At 39.8% G+C, this 18,647-nt stretch overlaps 1 protein-coding gene across 2 annotated transcripts in view; it reads right to left on the reverse strand.

Annotated features, from left to right (window-relative positions):
* Positions 1–18,647, reverse strand: part of cntnap2a (contactin associated protein 2a) — a 315,409-nt gene that overhangs the window by 40,584 nt on the left and 256,178 nt on the right. For both annotated transcript variants that reach the window (XM_044036945.1, XM_044036937.1), the window contains exons 16-18: positions 15,919–16,075; positions 13,873–14,000; positions 3,072–3,242 (exon numbers count right to left, since the gene is read on the reverse strand). In XM_044036945.1, the coding sequence (XP_043892880.1) occupies positions 3,072–3,242; positions 13,873–14,000; positions 15,919–16,075 (456 nt within the window). The remainder of the gene's footprint in view (positions 1–3,071; positions 3,243–13,872; positions 14,001–15,918; positions 16,076–18,647) is intronic.

Genomic DNA, 18,647 nt, shown 5'->3' on the forward strand with positions numbered 1-18,647 from the left:
CGTTGGTCTCAGAAGTCAGAAGAATGGAGAATAAATCTTTCAAGATTAGAGCTCTGAGCCAATGGCAACAAGATGGACAAACTGGAAGGCAATTGGGAATAAGATAAGAGAATAAGAAATAACCCGTGCCGACATGTGGAAGGTCCCCCGGGCAAGACTGAGCTTCTATAATACTGACATCCTTCCAAGTGCCCAGGACATACAGTACATCTCTGGTATGGCTCAGAGACAATCTGAAGCCTATATGATCCCCAAAACCTAGCCTACATCTTGATGGAAAATTGCTTTGTCCCAAGGACAGTACAGGTGGCGCCATGACCAAGTGCTCTGGCAAAATTGGCAGAGGTGTCGGAGGAATGAAGGCTCAAACCCAACAGAGCTCCAAGCTGCAGATGTGTTTTGTCAGGTAAGGAGCTGAAACAGAGAATATCAACAGGAGAGAGTGATCCATAATGAAACCTGGCTGCCAATGGCAGATAAGACTCGGCTTCGGCAAACAGCTCAAGTTTCCAGCAGAAATAACAACAACCTCTCAGTGGCCAGACATCATTCTGTCATTCAGCTAGTTTTGCCAAGACAGTAACCATGGCAGAGCTCACAGTACCATGGGAGGAACTGAGGGAGAAGTACAGCAAGTTCGCTGCAGCCTGTACAGAGCAGGATGGGACGCACACACTTACTCTGTTGAAGTTGGATGCAGAGGCTTTGTGGGAAAATCCACCAGCAGCTGTTTAAGATCGCCTCAGCCAAGCACAAGAAAGAACTGAGGGCACTGGCTGAGGAGGCACAGAAAGGGAGCTTCTGGCTTTGGCTCAGAAGAAGAGACCCCAAGTGGGGATACTAAGGATCATAGGGCCAGTCACAGAGAGCACGAGGGAGGCGTCTCTACTACAACCCTACCACCTAAAGATATTCTGGAATTAAAGCAGCGGAACATCAGTGAAGGGTGACTCCCAGCTGAGGACCTTGCGGCTAGCCCACTGGCACTGGTGCGACAGGCAGGGACCTGTGGTTTTATCTCAGAGCATTAGCTGGAAGAAAATTCTGTGGAGTGCCTTTAGAAAACACTTTGACTCACGATTCATCCATCAGCTTTGTGTCTATCCAGCCATTGGCATTTTGGCATAAAATGGTGGGAAAGGAACACCAGTAAGAGATCATCGTGTTGCGCTTTTGACACCAAATGTTCAGATCTCAAAGAAATGTAATCAGTTATATATTGGCAAACACATCATGCCAGGAACCCCCGACACGATTTTGCTCGGTGATTAAGCAGAAGCCGGAGAGTTTAACATGCTTGATCAAAGCCAGCTCAGCTGTTGGGATGTTAATTTATAGCTGCTGGAACATAATCACACATGCTGTGTGACATGTCAATCATCAGTCTGAAAAAGACTTTCTGTATGACATTGTACTGCTTCTGCAGCCTGAGATGACAAACGCACTCAAACAATAATATGAAGGGAACTCACTTATCAGCCAAAATCAAACCAGCTAGTCAGTGTGTGATTTTTCATAAACACCACTCTATGATTATCAGTTAATGGAGTGTTACAACAATTCACACAGTTAAGAGTGGATTCATTTTTTTAAATTTTTTTTTTAAGAAAAAGAGTCTGATAATAGCTCTGATGTTTTTAATAAATTATCCTTTCGTGTATTCATTGTCCGTGCACAACTTTCCACACCTAACCATGTCCTAAGCCGCCCTGAAACTAACAGCAACAGTAGAGTTTGGAAGATTTGATCCATTTAAAAAAAAAAAAAAAACTTTGCTATGCTCTGCTTTCCACAGCAGCTCCAAAATCGCTCCTGCTCTTTCATCCTCTGACTAGATATTTTTCAGCGATGTGCTTCATCTAGAAATGTCTTTCATCATAACCTTACAGTTTAGATTTCATTTTACATTTTTTATCGTTTGTTAGCTTCTTGTCTGAGATCAAACATTCAGCTGAAAGGAAACTAATCTGTCCAGGCACTGGCAGAATTCTGTTTTCTATTGACACTTTTTTTGAGATTTTGAATTCATAGCCAAATACCCAGTAAGGACAGATATGATGCTTGCTTAAACTATTTCTATCATTTAATGTGTCGGCTGGATATTTGTTTGGACAATAATTGCTTTAGATTCCCATACAATTATTATCATTATTATTGTAATAATAATGATGATAATAATAATAATGTTTTTATTGGTTACAAAGCTAAGGAGCTACTCAAGAGAAGGTAAAGAGCTGGAAGCTGCTTTCCTATCTAAAGAATCTTGGTGACTATGTTAACTAAAATGGGTTTTCCTCCCAGTACAAAAACATGCAGATTTGGGGATAAGGCAAATTCTAAAACGCTCTGTGAGTGTGAGAGTAATTGGTTGTTTATCTCTATGTGTGGCCCTGTGATGGACTGGCGATCTGTCCAGGGTGTACCCCGTCTTTCGCCCTATGTCAGCAAACCTCATGTGGAGGATAAAGTGGTAGAAGATGAGTGGGTGTTTTGACTTGAGGAATTTCACAAATGGTCAAAGTCTATTTTACTTTATTTTTTTTGAATGCAAGACAGGTTTGTGTGAGAGAAACATGAGACACAAATAATTTGTTTGTGAGGTGTGGTGAAATGTTGTTCGGGGTCTTTTAATTGGAGTATTTTAAAAAGATGGTGCTCTTTGCACGAATGAGAAAAAGACAGAGACATACTCTCTCTCGTTTTCTCTCTCTCTCTCTGTGCGTGATCGCTTGTGTTTTGTCATCCCTGAAAATGGGTGATTTGGTTAAACAGAGGTTCATAATGGACATAATTATCGCACACACCAATCACCCTAAATAAATGATTGCTCTCTCCTGCAGTCACAAAGTAGTGTGCCATAATCAGGAAGGTAAATGGTTGTCGCTGATGTGTGCGTGTCTGCATCTGCCTCTGTGCCCATGCGATTCTGAGAGCGTGTGTGTGAGTGAGTGTGCACTGTCAGACTGAATACTGGATTAAACCTCATGCATGGCTACATCACAGCGAGAGAGAGACAAACACGATGAAAAATGACTCTTCGGTACACAAAGACTCACTAGGACACATCTTACATTTGAGCTCCAGACGAATGAAGTCAGTATTGCCCAGGTTTTCCAGAAAGACGCCATAGGGTGCGCTGGTCTTGAAATAGAAGGAGATGTCTGCACTGGTCTCACCGTGGAAGGTGGCAAAGTGCAGGTAGGATGACGGGGTGGTGAATGATGCAGCGTTCCAGTAGTTATCTGTTAAAAAAAAAGCATTGTTACAACAGTGCACCAACTCATCTGGTCTACAAGTGAAGTAAAAACTATAACCCTCTCAGATCTGATAAGCCAAAGAATAAAATCAGTGCAGGAATGGTTTCATTTCAAATTTCAAATGTTTCAGATTCATTTTCATTTCAATGCAAAGAGCAACAAATCTATTGTGGATAAAACATTGTTATCTCACATTCATTGTTTAATGAGGCCTGTTTAATATCTTTTTAGTAAAATGCTTTAATGTAGCCTGTAATTTCCCACCACTTCAATCATTTTCAACAGAAAGCTGATCATATCTCAACGACAAAAGGAGGCCATTTTTCCTTCTGAATGAAAACCTGTAGAAGAAGACGAGATAAAAACTTTTGTAATGATTTGTGAAAGAAATGAAATGAGCGGCAGCTAATGAAGACAAAGTAGCAGCACGCTAAACAGCTGCTGATGGATTATCAGACTGTGGTTGATGAAGCGACCTCTCTGCTGTCTCACCTCACCCTCACCATATCTGTGTGTCACTCCTCATGCTCAAGGAAGATGAAGAGTGGGAGGGAGAGAGGGAGTGTGGATGTGTCAGGAGTGGAGACAGAAGACGAGGAAAGAGGCCGGGCACGAGTAAGAGGACGGAATATTGAAGAATCGGTGGAAAAAAGCAGCGAGTAAAGTCAAGATGGCAGATGGCATAAGAGGAGTAGGAGTATTTCAGGGCCGTGAGGAGGAGTAGAAGGCTAAATGTGGTATCAGCTGTGTGAGATCTCTTTGATGTCTCAGGTGATTGGCCTTAGACCATCCACTATAACCCTGGAAAACAGGAACAGTGGAGCAGAGCAGTCAAATGTATTTGCACAAGATGTGTGGAGTTCAGTGTGAGCTACGATCAATGAAACTATCAACAATATATGATATTCAATTTCAAATTCTCTAAACTGAAATGTATATATCTTATAGATGTTTAGCCATCTTCAGAAATTTGACTGGCAGATTAATTGTAATTATTGTTATATGTCACACTAATTATTGGTTGATTCATATACTGTATGTTGGCACCTGTGTGCTTCCCTGCATTTGTGTGGTAGTTGTAGCCATGCATCGCTGTGTGTTTGTGTGTCTCCTGGTTAAGCGCGATAAGTGTCCCCCAGTGACAGAGCTGAGCTCCTCCCCATCACTGCTTGCCTCACACCCTGTCACCAAAGGCAAGGGCAGATAGCAGGCAAGCACATTAACCCGCACACGCACACACAAACATACACACACACACACGCACGTACGACCACCTACTGCTTCTGTCTCTGTGAAGCCTCTCAGAAGTATAATTACTGTCTGATTACAAAGAAATAACATTGATGATGTATTTATATGGAGGGGCATGACCACAAAGGGCAGGCGTATAGAGACATACAGTATACCCATAACATAATTTGCTTATTTTTATTTTACATATATATATGTATACAGAATAAACATTCATCACAGTGCAAATATGCAATGCCACCTAAACAAAAAGACTTCAGGAGCTTCAAGCAATGAATGAAAACAAGGCCGACAAAGACAGAGCGACAACAATACAGGCATACAGCTGGACGGTGAGTCACACCTCAGAAGGAGGCAAGCGAAGAACAGGATGGAAGGGGAAGATTCCATTAGAAGGGGCCAATAAAGGATCCACGGTGTGAGGAGAGAATTAGGAGCTCGACAGAAGTGAGAACTGAGCTTTGTTGAGGAAATTGTTACGGAAGTCAGTGCCAGACTCACAGAAGTTACTGGTTGACCAGGTTCTGTGGCACATCTAACAGAACCTTATTGCATGTATATATATATATATATATATATATATATATATATATATATATATATATATATATATATATATATGTATATATATATATATATATATATATATGTATATATATATATGTATATATATATATATATATATATATATATATATATATATATATGTACACACATGTATAGCCAACCAAAAACATGAATGTCTTTTCTGACTCGACACAAAACGCCTGATGTTCAAGGCAAACTGAGTTTAAATGACACATTTATATGAAATGCACAAGGAGTTCTAACCTCTCGTGTGCATGAAAGCAATTTCACTGCATACATTCATATGGAGAAGACTTATCTCTCTAATTGGTCCTAAGGGTGATACTAAAACTCTCCAAACTTCAAACCCTTGGTCCTATTGTGCGAGACACTACTGCAGACAATACACTTTCAACCAAGAGTATGTCAGATGTACTTTCAATGCGTCTATGGCCTCCGTTGCTTAGCCACTGCACTGACAGAAGCTTCATTTAGTGGAAAGCAAGGATAAAGTGCGATTGGTATTTATTTCCCTCTTTCAAAGCTCCTACTAAATGTGTTATGGTCTCAAGAACGTTCTAAACACCTAGGGCCATATCAATAAATCTCCAATGTGCAACAATTTGCTCCAAGTGATAAGAAAAAAATTCCATAAAATCATAATGTTTCCTGATAATTTCCCCTCAGATTTAAAACTAGATCATGTTAAAGAAGGTAAAATCACAAGGCACTTCAGCCCTTAAGGGAGTACAAAGGAGTACAGTTTCTTAAGCAGAGGAGAAAATGGCATTATTAAGTTATCTAAGATAACTTTGCCAGCGGGTTTAAGTAAGTGGTACAGTACCTGTGTGTAAAGAATCCCATTTGTGTGCTGCCATATCTTCTCTCACTTTTAGCCAGTGAGAGAGGAGATTTCAGCACACTGTGTGGAAGGACAACTACTGTCTGAATGGGAGAATCACAACCAGCTAGCAGCATAACAATGGAGAGAGTCACACAGTGCACCTACCACCCACATGCCCACAAAGCACACGCACATCGTAGCAATTCACATTTTATCAAAATGAGACCTTCAGTGGTCTGGGTTGGGGCAGCAGTGGCCATGGTGATGACATAACAAATGCAGAATTTACAAAGAAATAACAGCGTTTCACTGAATGCAATACAGTTACTGCGGCTCAACCTATTTTTGCCTTTCAGAACAAAGAAAGACAACAAATGGATCAAAGAGACATTTGGCCCCAAATTGTCCCCTTAAAAAGAATTGGTCATAATCTGTCTGTGTGTGTGTGCATGTGTGTATTTTAGATTAGTTTTGATGCCTTGAAAACAAAACAAAACAAAACAAAACAGGCAAACGTTAAGTTTTCATACTCTTTACACATTAAACTTACACTTTAATAAGCAGCTATTATAATACATTAAGTGACATAATTATAATTGAAGTAATTACATCCTGCGCTTTTGTGGAACGAGTACTCGCAGCAGAAACCTATTTTCAGACTTTACCTTACAAGAAATCCAATTTTCTGATTGGCTGATAGGTTGCTAATTAAAAACAGCTGTATGAATGGACTATGCAGAGCAATTTGCCTTTGCATTACTAATTTATGTGCCATAAGTTTTATCACTTCTCAGTGTGAGAAATGCCGTGTGTGGAGTAGGAACTCCACACATAACCTGCTATATGTGTGACACCGTTAGCATTTAGATCAATGTATGTATGCATACCCATTTCACTACAATACATGATATTTGGAATGATTCTCTATTCATCATCAAGCTTTGCAACTTGTTAAAAAATAGCACTCAATTGCCGCATGATCCATGGTCGCGAATTGCTGCGCAAACTTTTCAAAGAGTCAGATCTCAAATCAGATTCAGAAATTTCTGGAGGCAAGCCCAGGAAATTGAAGAGCAGAAAAGAGGCTTCATGAAACTGGAAAACTGGGAAAATACAACACCAGTCCAACGGAGAGAAGACAAACAAGGAACATCCATCCATCTTCTACCAATTTATCTTCCATGTAAGGGTCAGGGGGGGTTGATAAGCAGGGTACACCCTGGACAGGTTGCCAGTAAATAATATAATACACATAATTTACTGTGATAGTACCTGGGGATTCCTCTAGGTGAAATATCATGAAGCCTCGTCTATGACCCCAAACTAATAAGGACTTCAAGACATTATTTCAAGTAGTTTGACCGGCACAGTACTGCGACCCTGTGACTATGAAATAAGTGTGTGATCTTGGCTCGTGTCACACACGAAAAGTCACATTGAAGCAGACACAGCTACTATAATTCTCCTGCAACACATCACATGTTGTGTACTCCACTTTGGCTCGGGACAACAGCTGCGAACCTCTGGATTAGTCCACGGAAATAAAAAAGACAGATACTACTGGGCTGCACAGACTGACCTGATGTTAGACATTTCCAGGTGAAGTTTGGGTCTAGAAGCCAACGAGATGATTCATTTGTCTATAGTTGACCAGATGGGTTATGTGGCAGCACCAGCAGATGGTAAGCATGACTGACTGCACAGTCTCAGGTCATTAACGCAGACATTTTCAGCCACACACAAACTTGTTTTTATATCTTAGTGAGTGCATTCCCTACCGCTTACCTTAACGTTAACCAGATATTAACCCCCAAGAAGCCCTTTAAAGTTGTGGGGCCCAGACAAAATGTTCCCACAAGATCCAAATGTCCTCACAAAGATAGTTTTGCATGATTTTTGGACCCCACAAAGGAATAAATACACACAAACTAAGTTCAAATGTATGTACACTGATGGTAATTTTTACTGACTTTATTGGCAAGTGGACTTGAACAGCTATGCCTTCCCAAAACGTATAATCTTAACCAAAGTGCACTTTGCATTACCGTAGTTACGTGACTGTGCTATTGGAAAAATTCCAATTTTTAGGATTACGTGTTAAACTCAGCTGTTTACTAAACCAACAAGAAAATATGGACAAAAAATAAAACATACAACAGTAGTAGCAGCAAAAGTCTTGCCTCATGATGTAGTGCCATCTGTCTATACTTGTCTATGCTGAAAGTTTCTGCCTGGATATTTTCACTTACTCCATTCTTTTTGGCTGAAGAAGGAGCATTTGAAATGGAAGTAAAACATGGTTATGGGGGAAAAAAAACACCTTCAACCATGTCTTTAAATTCTCCAATATGCATTTAAAAACATCAAAAACTGCCCGCCAGTAAATTGAAGATGAGTGCAAACAGGGAATAGAAGATTCTTTATGGCACAGAAGAGTGTTCTGGTCTAAGAGGAGCGACATTGCTTCACACCAGTATTTGTTCTAATTAACATCTATTTTCAGCTTTCACTTGTTAGGTCACTGGACTCTACTGCATGTGCACACTGTGAAGTGTAACATCACAGTTGATTTATGACACTTTGGATATCAGGCCCTATCCAGCAGGTATTGGTTCATCTTATGGAACAAACATAATATGACATCATACTTTAGGTGCAAAGTCGTGAAGAGGTTATTATTCCATCAAAACTCTGAGAATAATCTTTTCTACTGGAAGACACAGCTGTAATTATCTTGGAGGCAACAGCCCCGATCTGAAGGTGCCCCGAAGGATATGGTGGCAGTGTTCAAAACACTTGAAACCACATATACTGTACAGCATAGATTCAAAGTCTGTTTAACAGTGGCACATCTCACATATATTTCTTTTCCTTGCTCATTTTTCAATTTCCATTGAGACCCGTGTTCCATCTCTGTGTATAATTAAGTCATCTATGGCTCTGTCTATTTTATGCTCTACGTAGAGTATATTCAAAGTGATGTAGCATTTGAATCTCTTCAGGTAATTAGTTCTGTCTGTCAACTGAGACCTGTGAAGCCTTTTCAATCTCGCTATGTAATTAAGTTGCTTGTCATACATTTTTAGCACCAAACCTTCCGAGGTTAGAGCAACACCGGCGTAGCTGTCAGTTTATCAGAGACACAAATGGGTCCCGCACTAATGCTGACCGTCGTGAAGGTTATTGACGACGCAGTGTTTGTCCAAACAGTTTTGAAGCTGTTGATTAGCGTGTAGGTCGGACCACTTTGGACACTAACGTTCACTGCAACGTTGACCTGTATTTCAATATACAGAGAGGCATATCTGTTAATTGACCTACAGTCGGTAGGTATGATATGAACGGGGTGGACAAGATCATTAAAGTCAACACCATACAGTACAGTTCAATGACACCACAAAGCACATGATCCAAAACGATCACAGTTTTAACAAACATGAGGTTACAATAATGTCACATTCTTACAGTATTTAATTTAATTTTCCTTGCAAATGATACACACATGAAGACACTATAGGCTTAAGGGGGCATAAGAGACAATTAAGTATACAGGCAAGTATTATCCCATGAGCATTACAAACAATACTGAGATTATCTTTTGTCTTCTACTTTAGAAGTTTTCAAAAATATACTTTCAGTTTATGCTGTTTGGTCCATTGATTCATCACCATGCTGGTCCATAACACACTTTCACAGTACTTATGATATATTAAAGCTCATCTTTGTATTGTCACCATGATTGTTCTCTTATTATTTTATATTGTTGTATTGACAAGTAAAATGCACAGAATGTTAAATGAACTGCCCTCAATGACATCAATTACAAAGACAGTCGATCAAGGCATACATGAGCAGTGACAAATGGTTACAAAGCAATTTATTAGTTTTCAACTATCATAGGTGACTCCAGTGAAGGCTCCGACTGTGGCCAGTCATCAGAACAAACTGTGTCTGATAAAAGGTGCATTACATTATAATAATAGAATATATGCTGCTTTGCTTCATTTGCTGTCATTTATTTTCATTCTCAACTATTAAAATGTCCAAAGCCTTTTAACATCAATAAATGAGACTAATTCCTCTCTGTCTGCCTATGACTGTATAGGCTGCCATTAAACCAGCCATGGAAATGAGCTTCATTAATGCTGCCGCACGTACGTGCACACACACACACTTACACAGAAAGTTGCACTGCTACTTTCTCCGGTGCTCACCACAGGGAGAGACAGAAACACACACACATACACACACAAGTACCTCAAACTTTGCCAGAAGAGGACATTAGTCATTTGCCAAATGAAAACCTATTATATGGCCGCCAATCATCATTGCTCTTACTGAGACAGAACTCTGTGCAGAGTATGAGAAGCATCAATCACGGACAGAGTACTCGTTCACATGTGAAATTTTTAATATATGTTTAATATGCCTTAATGGGCATATTTATAATGTATGCTCCATGTTCCACTGTCTGGGCAAGCGTTATGGCCAACATACCTCAAAGTCATCCTTATTTGCAAGTTAGCATTTCAATTTGGTCACTTGGCGTAAAAGAGTATAACTCTGTCTCTGTTGCACATGCACACAAAATTGATAGTAGAATGAGATGGAGAAAAAAAGTGACAGACAGATCTATCTTTTTTTAATTACGTCTGCTATACTGCTCCATGATGGAGCAGTGTAGCAAGAAAAGCAGATGTGATGTCATGGGTCATTAAGTCATACATGTTGGCAACTTTGCGATGAAGAGAAAGCAGCACTAGATTGTTGATAAGGGGACTATAATGAGCGTGACACTTGTTCTGGACTTCCTGTGTGCGAAACAGACAGAGACGGGCATTAAGTGGAGCATTGACTCACTGTAAACACTCGGAATACACACATACACACTCACAATCCAGTGAGATTTACATAGCTCCACTCTAATATTCACTTTGGTATGAAAAATGAGCAGTCAATAGATAATATATGAAGCATTATCATCGTAATGATATCGCTGCCGTGTGCTAAAGATTAAATCCATGTTTGCATTTCTTCCTCACAGGATATTATTTTTCCCGCAAAATCTCTCTGGGTCTTGCATCACAGCAGATAGCAACATAACTTTAGCTCTGTGATGCTGTAATATATTTTGTCTTAGGAGATAAAGAAATAAAAAGAGAGGATCTGTAATACATTTGAGAAGTCAGTATAAGATTGCGGTTGCTTTCGTACCTGTAGCGTATAATACATTTATTCTGGACGATAGAAAAAGTGGTTTCATTTTGCCGTCTGCTGCAGTTCTAACCTCGTTCTTGTTCAGGTCAAAAAAAGGAAGAATGAGGAACAAGGATACAAAGCCGACATGAGGCAAATGAAGAACACAAAGCAGCTTGGCTCCTGTGCCTCCACAACGATTGTACTCACGGTTCCAGAAAGTCTTTTTAGAAACACGTGCCAGCCACACACAATTTTACAAAGAGTATACCAACGGCACATGCCAGACATAATTCCGGGTACAGGAACCTGGATGATTCCATGTGAAATAGTCACTGATCATGACTTGTACAATATTTTTGAAGTGAATCGTGTGTTAATCCAGCACTGCAGCTACTTCGATGCCAAATCCACGGGCGTCTTCCGGGTTGACCTAATGTCCCACAGAGAGCAGTGTGCCAACAATGATTAGAGAAACAGACAGGAAGAGAAACAGCAAGGACTAAGCTGCCTCAGTGTGTGTGTTGTCTGCAGTAGTTGATGTGTTGTTTGCCTGGGCAAGAAAAACTTTGGGAATTAGATGGAACAGAGTTCAGAAATCTATCTCATTTATCTTTCCATGAGCGCACACATTAAATTGCCACTTAAAAAACACTTGAATAAAACTGTAACCAGCACGTGGACACTCTCAACAAAGCAACAGTCCAGAACAACAATGTGTCCAGTTGCACTTTGAGTCACATGGCAATTTTGGCAAAGATCGTGGCAAAAAGGGGTCATTCTACAGCGGAAAAAGATTAAGTGCTGCCACTGTAAAACAGAGAATATGTCCGAAAACAACGAGATAACTCGATGATCGACTGAGTACACAAACCGTGTGACAATCACCACATCAAGGGTCATTCTGTGTACATTCTTACCTGAAGTGATCATGATTTAATATATAGGAAAAGCACTCCGTTGCACGCTTTGCTCTCTCTGCAGCTGCAGTGAATTGCACGCCTTGAAGCCATCACAGTAAATGGCCAGTTCAGGCAGTAATTCAAGTATGAGTGTATAAATGTATCCCAGCTATCATTGTAAGATGCCTGGCACTTTGCTCACCAGCATTACACATCTTTGCAGTTTCCCTTTATTACAACCCTGAATACATCAGTGGTAATGGAGACAGCCGACATTTACTTGGTTTTTATGAGTAATTTTCACCCAGTAAGGAAATGCATTAAGAAAGGTTGAGTCGAGCAGAGTGGAAGAAGATTAAGGAGAAGCAGAGGCTACATAACTTTTGGGTATGTGGTATTATTTAAAACTCTGTTTCAGACAAGACGGACTATCTGTTGGAATCCAATATATCTTATGAACAGAGAATCTTAAGTCAAGAGGTTTGGGTCGAACAATCAAAGAATATTAGTCTCATGGATAATTTATTCAGTTTTAATTGTATCTTAGAAAAACTCCCGTCTGGTTTCCCGCTGCCCGGAGTCACAGATGACCTTGGGACAAAGATACTGGGGAGGATAATCTTTATTTACTTTGTGTTTCATTGTCCATGTAACATCCGCTATTTTAGCAACGTGTTGGCATTTCAGAAACAACACTATCACGGCTGATGTGGCAACACAGAGCAACCTTTTTGTTTTAATAGGTGGCACAACCTTTTATCTATGAATACACCATACCAAGCTTCTCTCCTCCTTAAAATGATCAAGTAATTTTTTTTCCTTTTTACAGGTATCTGGAGTACTGTGAACGGCTTGTGTCTGGATTTCCTACAACTTAACATCAAATTAAAAAATGCAATTTTACTTTAAGGGAAAAAACATTTTTTTTGGCTGTTAAAAAGTGACTCACTGTGTCAAAATGACGATTTTTCTTCTTGATTCAACCTTTGATGCACCCTTCACAAAGGTTATGCAGCCAGGCCTCTACAACAAGCTGAGAATTATTTTTTAATATGAAACCAATCTTCCCAGTGGCTGACTTGGACAGGCTCATTAATGATCACATTTTCCAATTAAGCCATTGTAACCTGCAGTCCTCCTGTCTCACTCAAACGTCCTTTTCAGACCTGCAGCTATTGCAAACAGCTCACACCGGGTTTCATCTTCCCGTGCACACTCCCTGTAAGGTTTGAAGTCTTTTTTAAGATCTGACTGGTTACTAGAAAGCACAGTGTGATTTTAGCTCCCGGCTGCATTACTGACCTTTTAACTTCCTTTGAATCAGAGCACACCTTGATATCCTGACATAAAACTCTGCTGCCTGTACTCACAGGGACCAAGGTCATAAGGGTTCTGCCAATACTGTGGATCATCTAAAATGAGTGAAACAAGTTTGTACAGAGGCATTTCAATGCTTCTCATTTCCTTTTACTCCTTTTGTTTCTTTTTATCATTCTTTTAATAATCTTTTTATTCCTTTCATTTAAACACAAACCCAACTTTTTAAACTTTTAACAATAGGTTATTGACTGTAATTTTCACATCTGTATTGATTTCTTACAATTCTGTCACCGTGTTATTTTGAAATGTTTGTGAACAGAATATGCCTTTGTGTATGAAAAGGACATTATAAATAAAACTGCATTGCCGAGATCAATTTATCTATCAATCACCCAACATCTTATCATTTGTTGAATTCATTTCTCAACGATCATCCTTATTTAAGTGTTTGTGCACGTCGTGATGTTGACAGCAATATGGCTATTAAAATATGCATCATCAACTCCGTAGTCACTTGTGTCAACGCAACACTTACGGTCACCCTGGCAACGGAGCGGTCCGACAGTGAGCTTGGCCAAAGACCCCGGTCTGTTGGTGTCACCCACTGCAACCTGGCTGACTGGAAGGTGTTCCTTGTATACAAGGAGCCCAGAATCTTCTCTCCTGTAAGATGAATCAACAAAATGAATTAATGATTAAACCAACCATATAAGAAAATGGCAGGTCAATAGTCATTTTTCTTATCCAATTTGAAAATGAAACGCTCATTTGTGTGTGTGTATATAATTGTATATATACATATATATATGTATATACATATACATATCTATCTATCTATCTATCTATCTATCTATATATATATATATATATATATATATATATATATATTTCTGACATTAACACGACCTTGGCAGGACCAATAGTCCTCATGGAAACCAAAACCTGGTCTGAATGAGGCAAAACATGAACTGGTAGAGTTTAGGGCTATGGTAAAATTAAGTTTTGTGGAAGTCATCAACTGGTTATGCTTTGGTAAGGCTGTGCAAATAAACAGATGTCGAGGAGATAGGGCTGAGCGGCTTTGAATAAATATCGAATTGCGATTATTTTGACTTGGATTGCGATATGTATGTAATATTATTTAATATTTGAATATCTAAAAGCATATTTAAAATGATCACTGTGTGATATTTGTGCAGATCTGTGAGAAACAAAGTTGTTCTCTTCGGTCTGTAGAATAAGATTTGTATAGATCAACACAATGACAAATATAATAATTAATATAAAAAATTATATTCTGACACATTTTGGCTTTAAAAAACATTGTTCAGCCCTACAATGAGAGTCCTTATCAGGATAGCTGTGTGGACCTTTGTGTGTGTGTTTGTTTCCATGTGCTGCCAAAAACACGGGTAAAGTGAAATGAGAGTTACGTGGGTAGTATTTCAAAAACCTGCTCGACCAAACAATGACTCATTAATGCATCCATTATTAATAGACAGAGTATAACTTATTTATATTGTCGTCACTTTCAGAATTGAGGAGAAAGAATGAAATCTCCATTTTCTTGGCAGCACGCGGTAATTACTCATGTATGGTATGCATGCACATGCACACACCCACAGACACCAATGCAGCTGGTTTAATGAGAATATCCATCAGCTGGCTAAAAGAGCTGTGAAACACAAACTGTTGGTTCTGGAGGGAAACACCCCCCTTAAATAAAGGCATCATCAGTTGTGGCATTCATCATTCAACCACTTCAGCGTTTGAAGTCAGATTGTCGTGCTCAGACACATTCTGAGCTTTCAGATTAATGCATACATTAAGAGCAGCCAACGTTTTTAGTTTCTGTATATCTCTGTGTGTGCTTGTGTATCAATTACCAAAACGTAAAGAAAAGAAATAGACAGGTAGAATTTGACTTGACTGGTTTAGCAACAGCTGAGGACAAATATAACTCATATAACAAGTATAGAATTTAGAAAAACAGATTGTTATGTTGTGTAAAGTTATCAAGTCTGATATTAGACTTACCTGACATATCGTGACTTCGACTGTTTACCAGCCAATGTGTTTTTAATGTCATATGTCTTCCCACAAAATAATGTGGTGACCTCTTATAATACTATTTTTATTTTCCATTTACTTATTTTTTTTATTTTCAAATTCTTGAATGATATTCTGTTGCAAGTCCATTCCTATTGTTAAATAAAAAACAACAAAAAACACAATACAGATCAAATTCTGTTGTTTTTGTCTTAATTCATGGGTCTATAGATCTTAAAATTTACTATCTATGGTATGGGAAGAACTTCTCAGTCGAGTTGGCAGGCATTTTATGTTATATTGTTAGATTAGAGCTGTTGTTGAGAACAAAATGAGGATTTTGCTATAATCAACTGTATAAATACGTCCACCGTATAACACTGATTGAAAACCTTTTACTGCCAGTTGCTTCTACAGACTTTAATTACAGTCAATGCAAAACTGAAACGTGGAAGTGAAGTGAGGAAGTAAATCAATACATTCCAGGTTGTTGCTCGTGCTGAATATTTGATGGATGACAGAAGGGCCTTACCACTCTGTGAGGTCGGCGTCGCAGTTGCAGTCATATTTGGGGTCGGAGCAGTTCCTGTCGATGCCACAGGCACATTTCTGGATGCCAGGCCCCGAGCCGCCCCAGTAGAAGTGCTTCTCGCTGGCCCGGCCCACCCACCACGTGTAAGGGGTCCCGTCTGGAGACCAAACACAAAGAGAGAAAAAACTTGAATGAATTGTGTTATTTCTGGTTTTTGACTTTGCACACAAAAGTACAGCACAAACAAACTCACAAACATCTCCCCATTACGTGTGATTGATTGCTAAATCGTTAACTGAGGAGTTTGTCACATTAATGTGATGTACAATTGACAACTAGCAGCTGAATAGTAAGTGTAATTTATTTGCTCAACCAGTTGGACAGTGAATGCATTTGAGACTGGCAGGCACACTTAGTAACAGATTATACCAACAGCTTCACATGTACCTTTGGTGTTTGAAGGTCACAAACAGATATATTGACACACAAATACCTCTTGTGTGTGTGTGTGTGTCTCAGTGAGTGGATAAAAGGTAAACGATTGCCATATTTCAGACGGAGATGCAATAGTGTTTCCTTTACATTGGATAAGGTGTGGCGCGGAACAGTGGCTCGGCAGGGAGATGGGGTGTTTGGTTGGCTGGCAATATCACAGTAACAGCGAGAACAAATGAAACAATATTACATTTCCCTCCCTCTTTATTCTGGGAAAATAAGCTGCATTGTCAATATCACTCTATCAAATTGTATCAGAGACAATGAAATCTCCAGAGCCACATATACTGTAACTACAGAGGAGGACTGAGGCAGACTTTGGCTGCGGCACAGCCTTATACTTATAAACTTCCAGCATTAGGACAAAGCTACGGATGTGTTTTTGCTATGGTGACGTGTCAGAATTAGCCTGATTTCTTTTCAGGCCACAGTACTGACAAGTCAATGGGATTAACAGTGTGTCCTAAAAAGACAGTAATCCTTAGTGTGTACGTGCATAATATGCGCGTGTGTGTGTTGTTATTATTCTATCCAAGTAAGAAAGTTTCAGTTTAAGACCTTCACGGTTAGGTCAGCGGGGTCCCCAAACACAACTGAACTTGCTAAGCTCCAGCCTTGACAAAGACAGCGTACAATTTTTAACCCCAACCCAATTAGCGCGAGTCACGTCATTGTCCTGATCTGCTGCCACTTTGAACTTTCTTTCCATTCACTCTTAAAGGTGACATAAAATGCTTGTATCACACATATATGTTAGTTATGGAGGTCTACTTACATATATTAACTTGTTTTCATTATTAAAAACCTCCTAATCGCTGCAAACGAGCCGATCAAAATATCTCCTCACTGACGCTCTCGTCAGCCGCGCTGTTTCAGACCAAAACCACACTCCCAGAATGTGGACTGTGTTGTGATTGGCCAGCCAACGAGAGCTTTCCCACTGTCCTGTGATTGGACAGGTACCTGGAAGTGACGTAATAGATAGGCCAGCTCTCAGATACACAGCTCCCCCTCTGGCACGGTGGATGCTCTGCATCTCAGCAGCTACAACGAGAGTAGTTCTTCTTCTTCTGCGGTTGAATGTACGCAACCAGATGTGCCCGGACTAGTGCCCGCACCGGGAGGCGCTACAGTGGTGAGAGGAGTGATGAGGATTTCTGATGACGACATCAAATTAAGGAAGTGCCGATCCGCTTCGCTGAGCCCAGGAAAACAATACAACACTATTTTCTCAGTAGTGGCTGAACTGTTGTTCTGAAACTTTAGGGTTTCATAAACGAGGTAATGACGCAGGGATGTTTGGGATGTGATGTAGATGTTGAATAGAAGCCACAGTTCACTTGTTGTCCAAAGGGCAATGGACGGGAATAAAATGCAAATAATAAATACATAAATATAAGGATATTTTAGACTGAAAAGTCAAAATTGAGTTGGTACAAAGGTTATCCAAGTAAGAAAGTTTCATTTTAAGACCTTCACAGTTAGGTCAGTGGTATCCCCAAACAAAACTCAACTAGCTAAGCTCCAGAATTGACAAAGACACCATACAGTTTTTAAACCCAACCCAATTAGCATGAGTCACGTCATTGTCCTGATCTGCTGCCACTTTCCTTTTACTCATGTTTCCCGTCACTCTTATAACATGAACCTAACACAAGCAACCTATAATCAGCGGAAATATAGAGACAGTAAGACTCAGGATGTGGTAAAGAGAGCTGATTTTGAAATTCACATTGAAAAGACAAGACCTTCTGTTGACTCTAAGCCAAAGGGACAAACTACCCAAGTAAACCAAAACATGCCGAGTTCAACAGTGAGAAAAATGACCCATAAGCCCAAATTTCCAAGCACTCATTTTTGCTTGGCCTCTCATGGAACAACACAGTTGACTCTTGCTGTCACTTTTTCTAACAGAACAGGGGGGACTTGGTGGGAAAAACAAAACTGAATCCCTTTCGTTGCTTGCTTTTCAGGATGAGAAGATAGAAGAGACAAGAGGTGAAACAGCAGCAACATCAGGTGGAATGGGAGCTGTGTTATGTGCCAGTCTGAGTCTCCTGTGAGACTCAGTCAAACTTTTGCCAAAATAAACACCTGAGGACTGGAGAGACAGAGGAAGGTAGTGAGAGGGGAGCTGAGAGAGTAGGTATTGTATGAGCAGAAATTTACACTCATTGTCCATATAAGAAAGTACATTGGAAGCCAATTACATGGCAGCAAAACTGTACATTTAG

Source organism: Solea senegalensis, linkage group LG1 (genome assembly GCF_019176455.1).
Source record: "Solea senegalensis isolate Sse05_10M linkage group LG1, IFAPA_SoseM_1, whole genome shotgun sequence".
Taxonomy (NCBI): domain Eukaryota; kingdom Metazoa; phylum Chordata; class Actinopteri; order Pleuronectiformes; family Soleidae; genus Solea; species Solea senegalensis.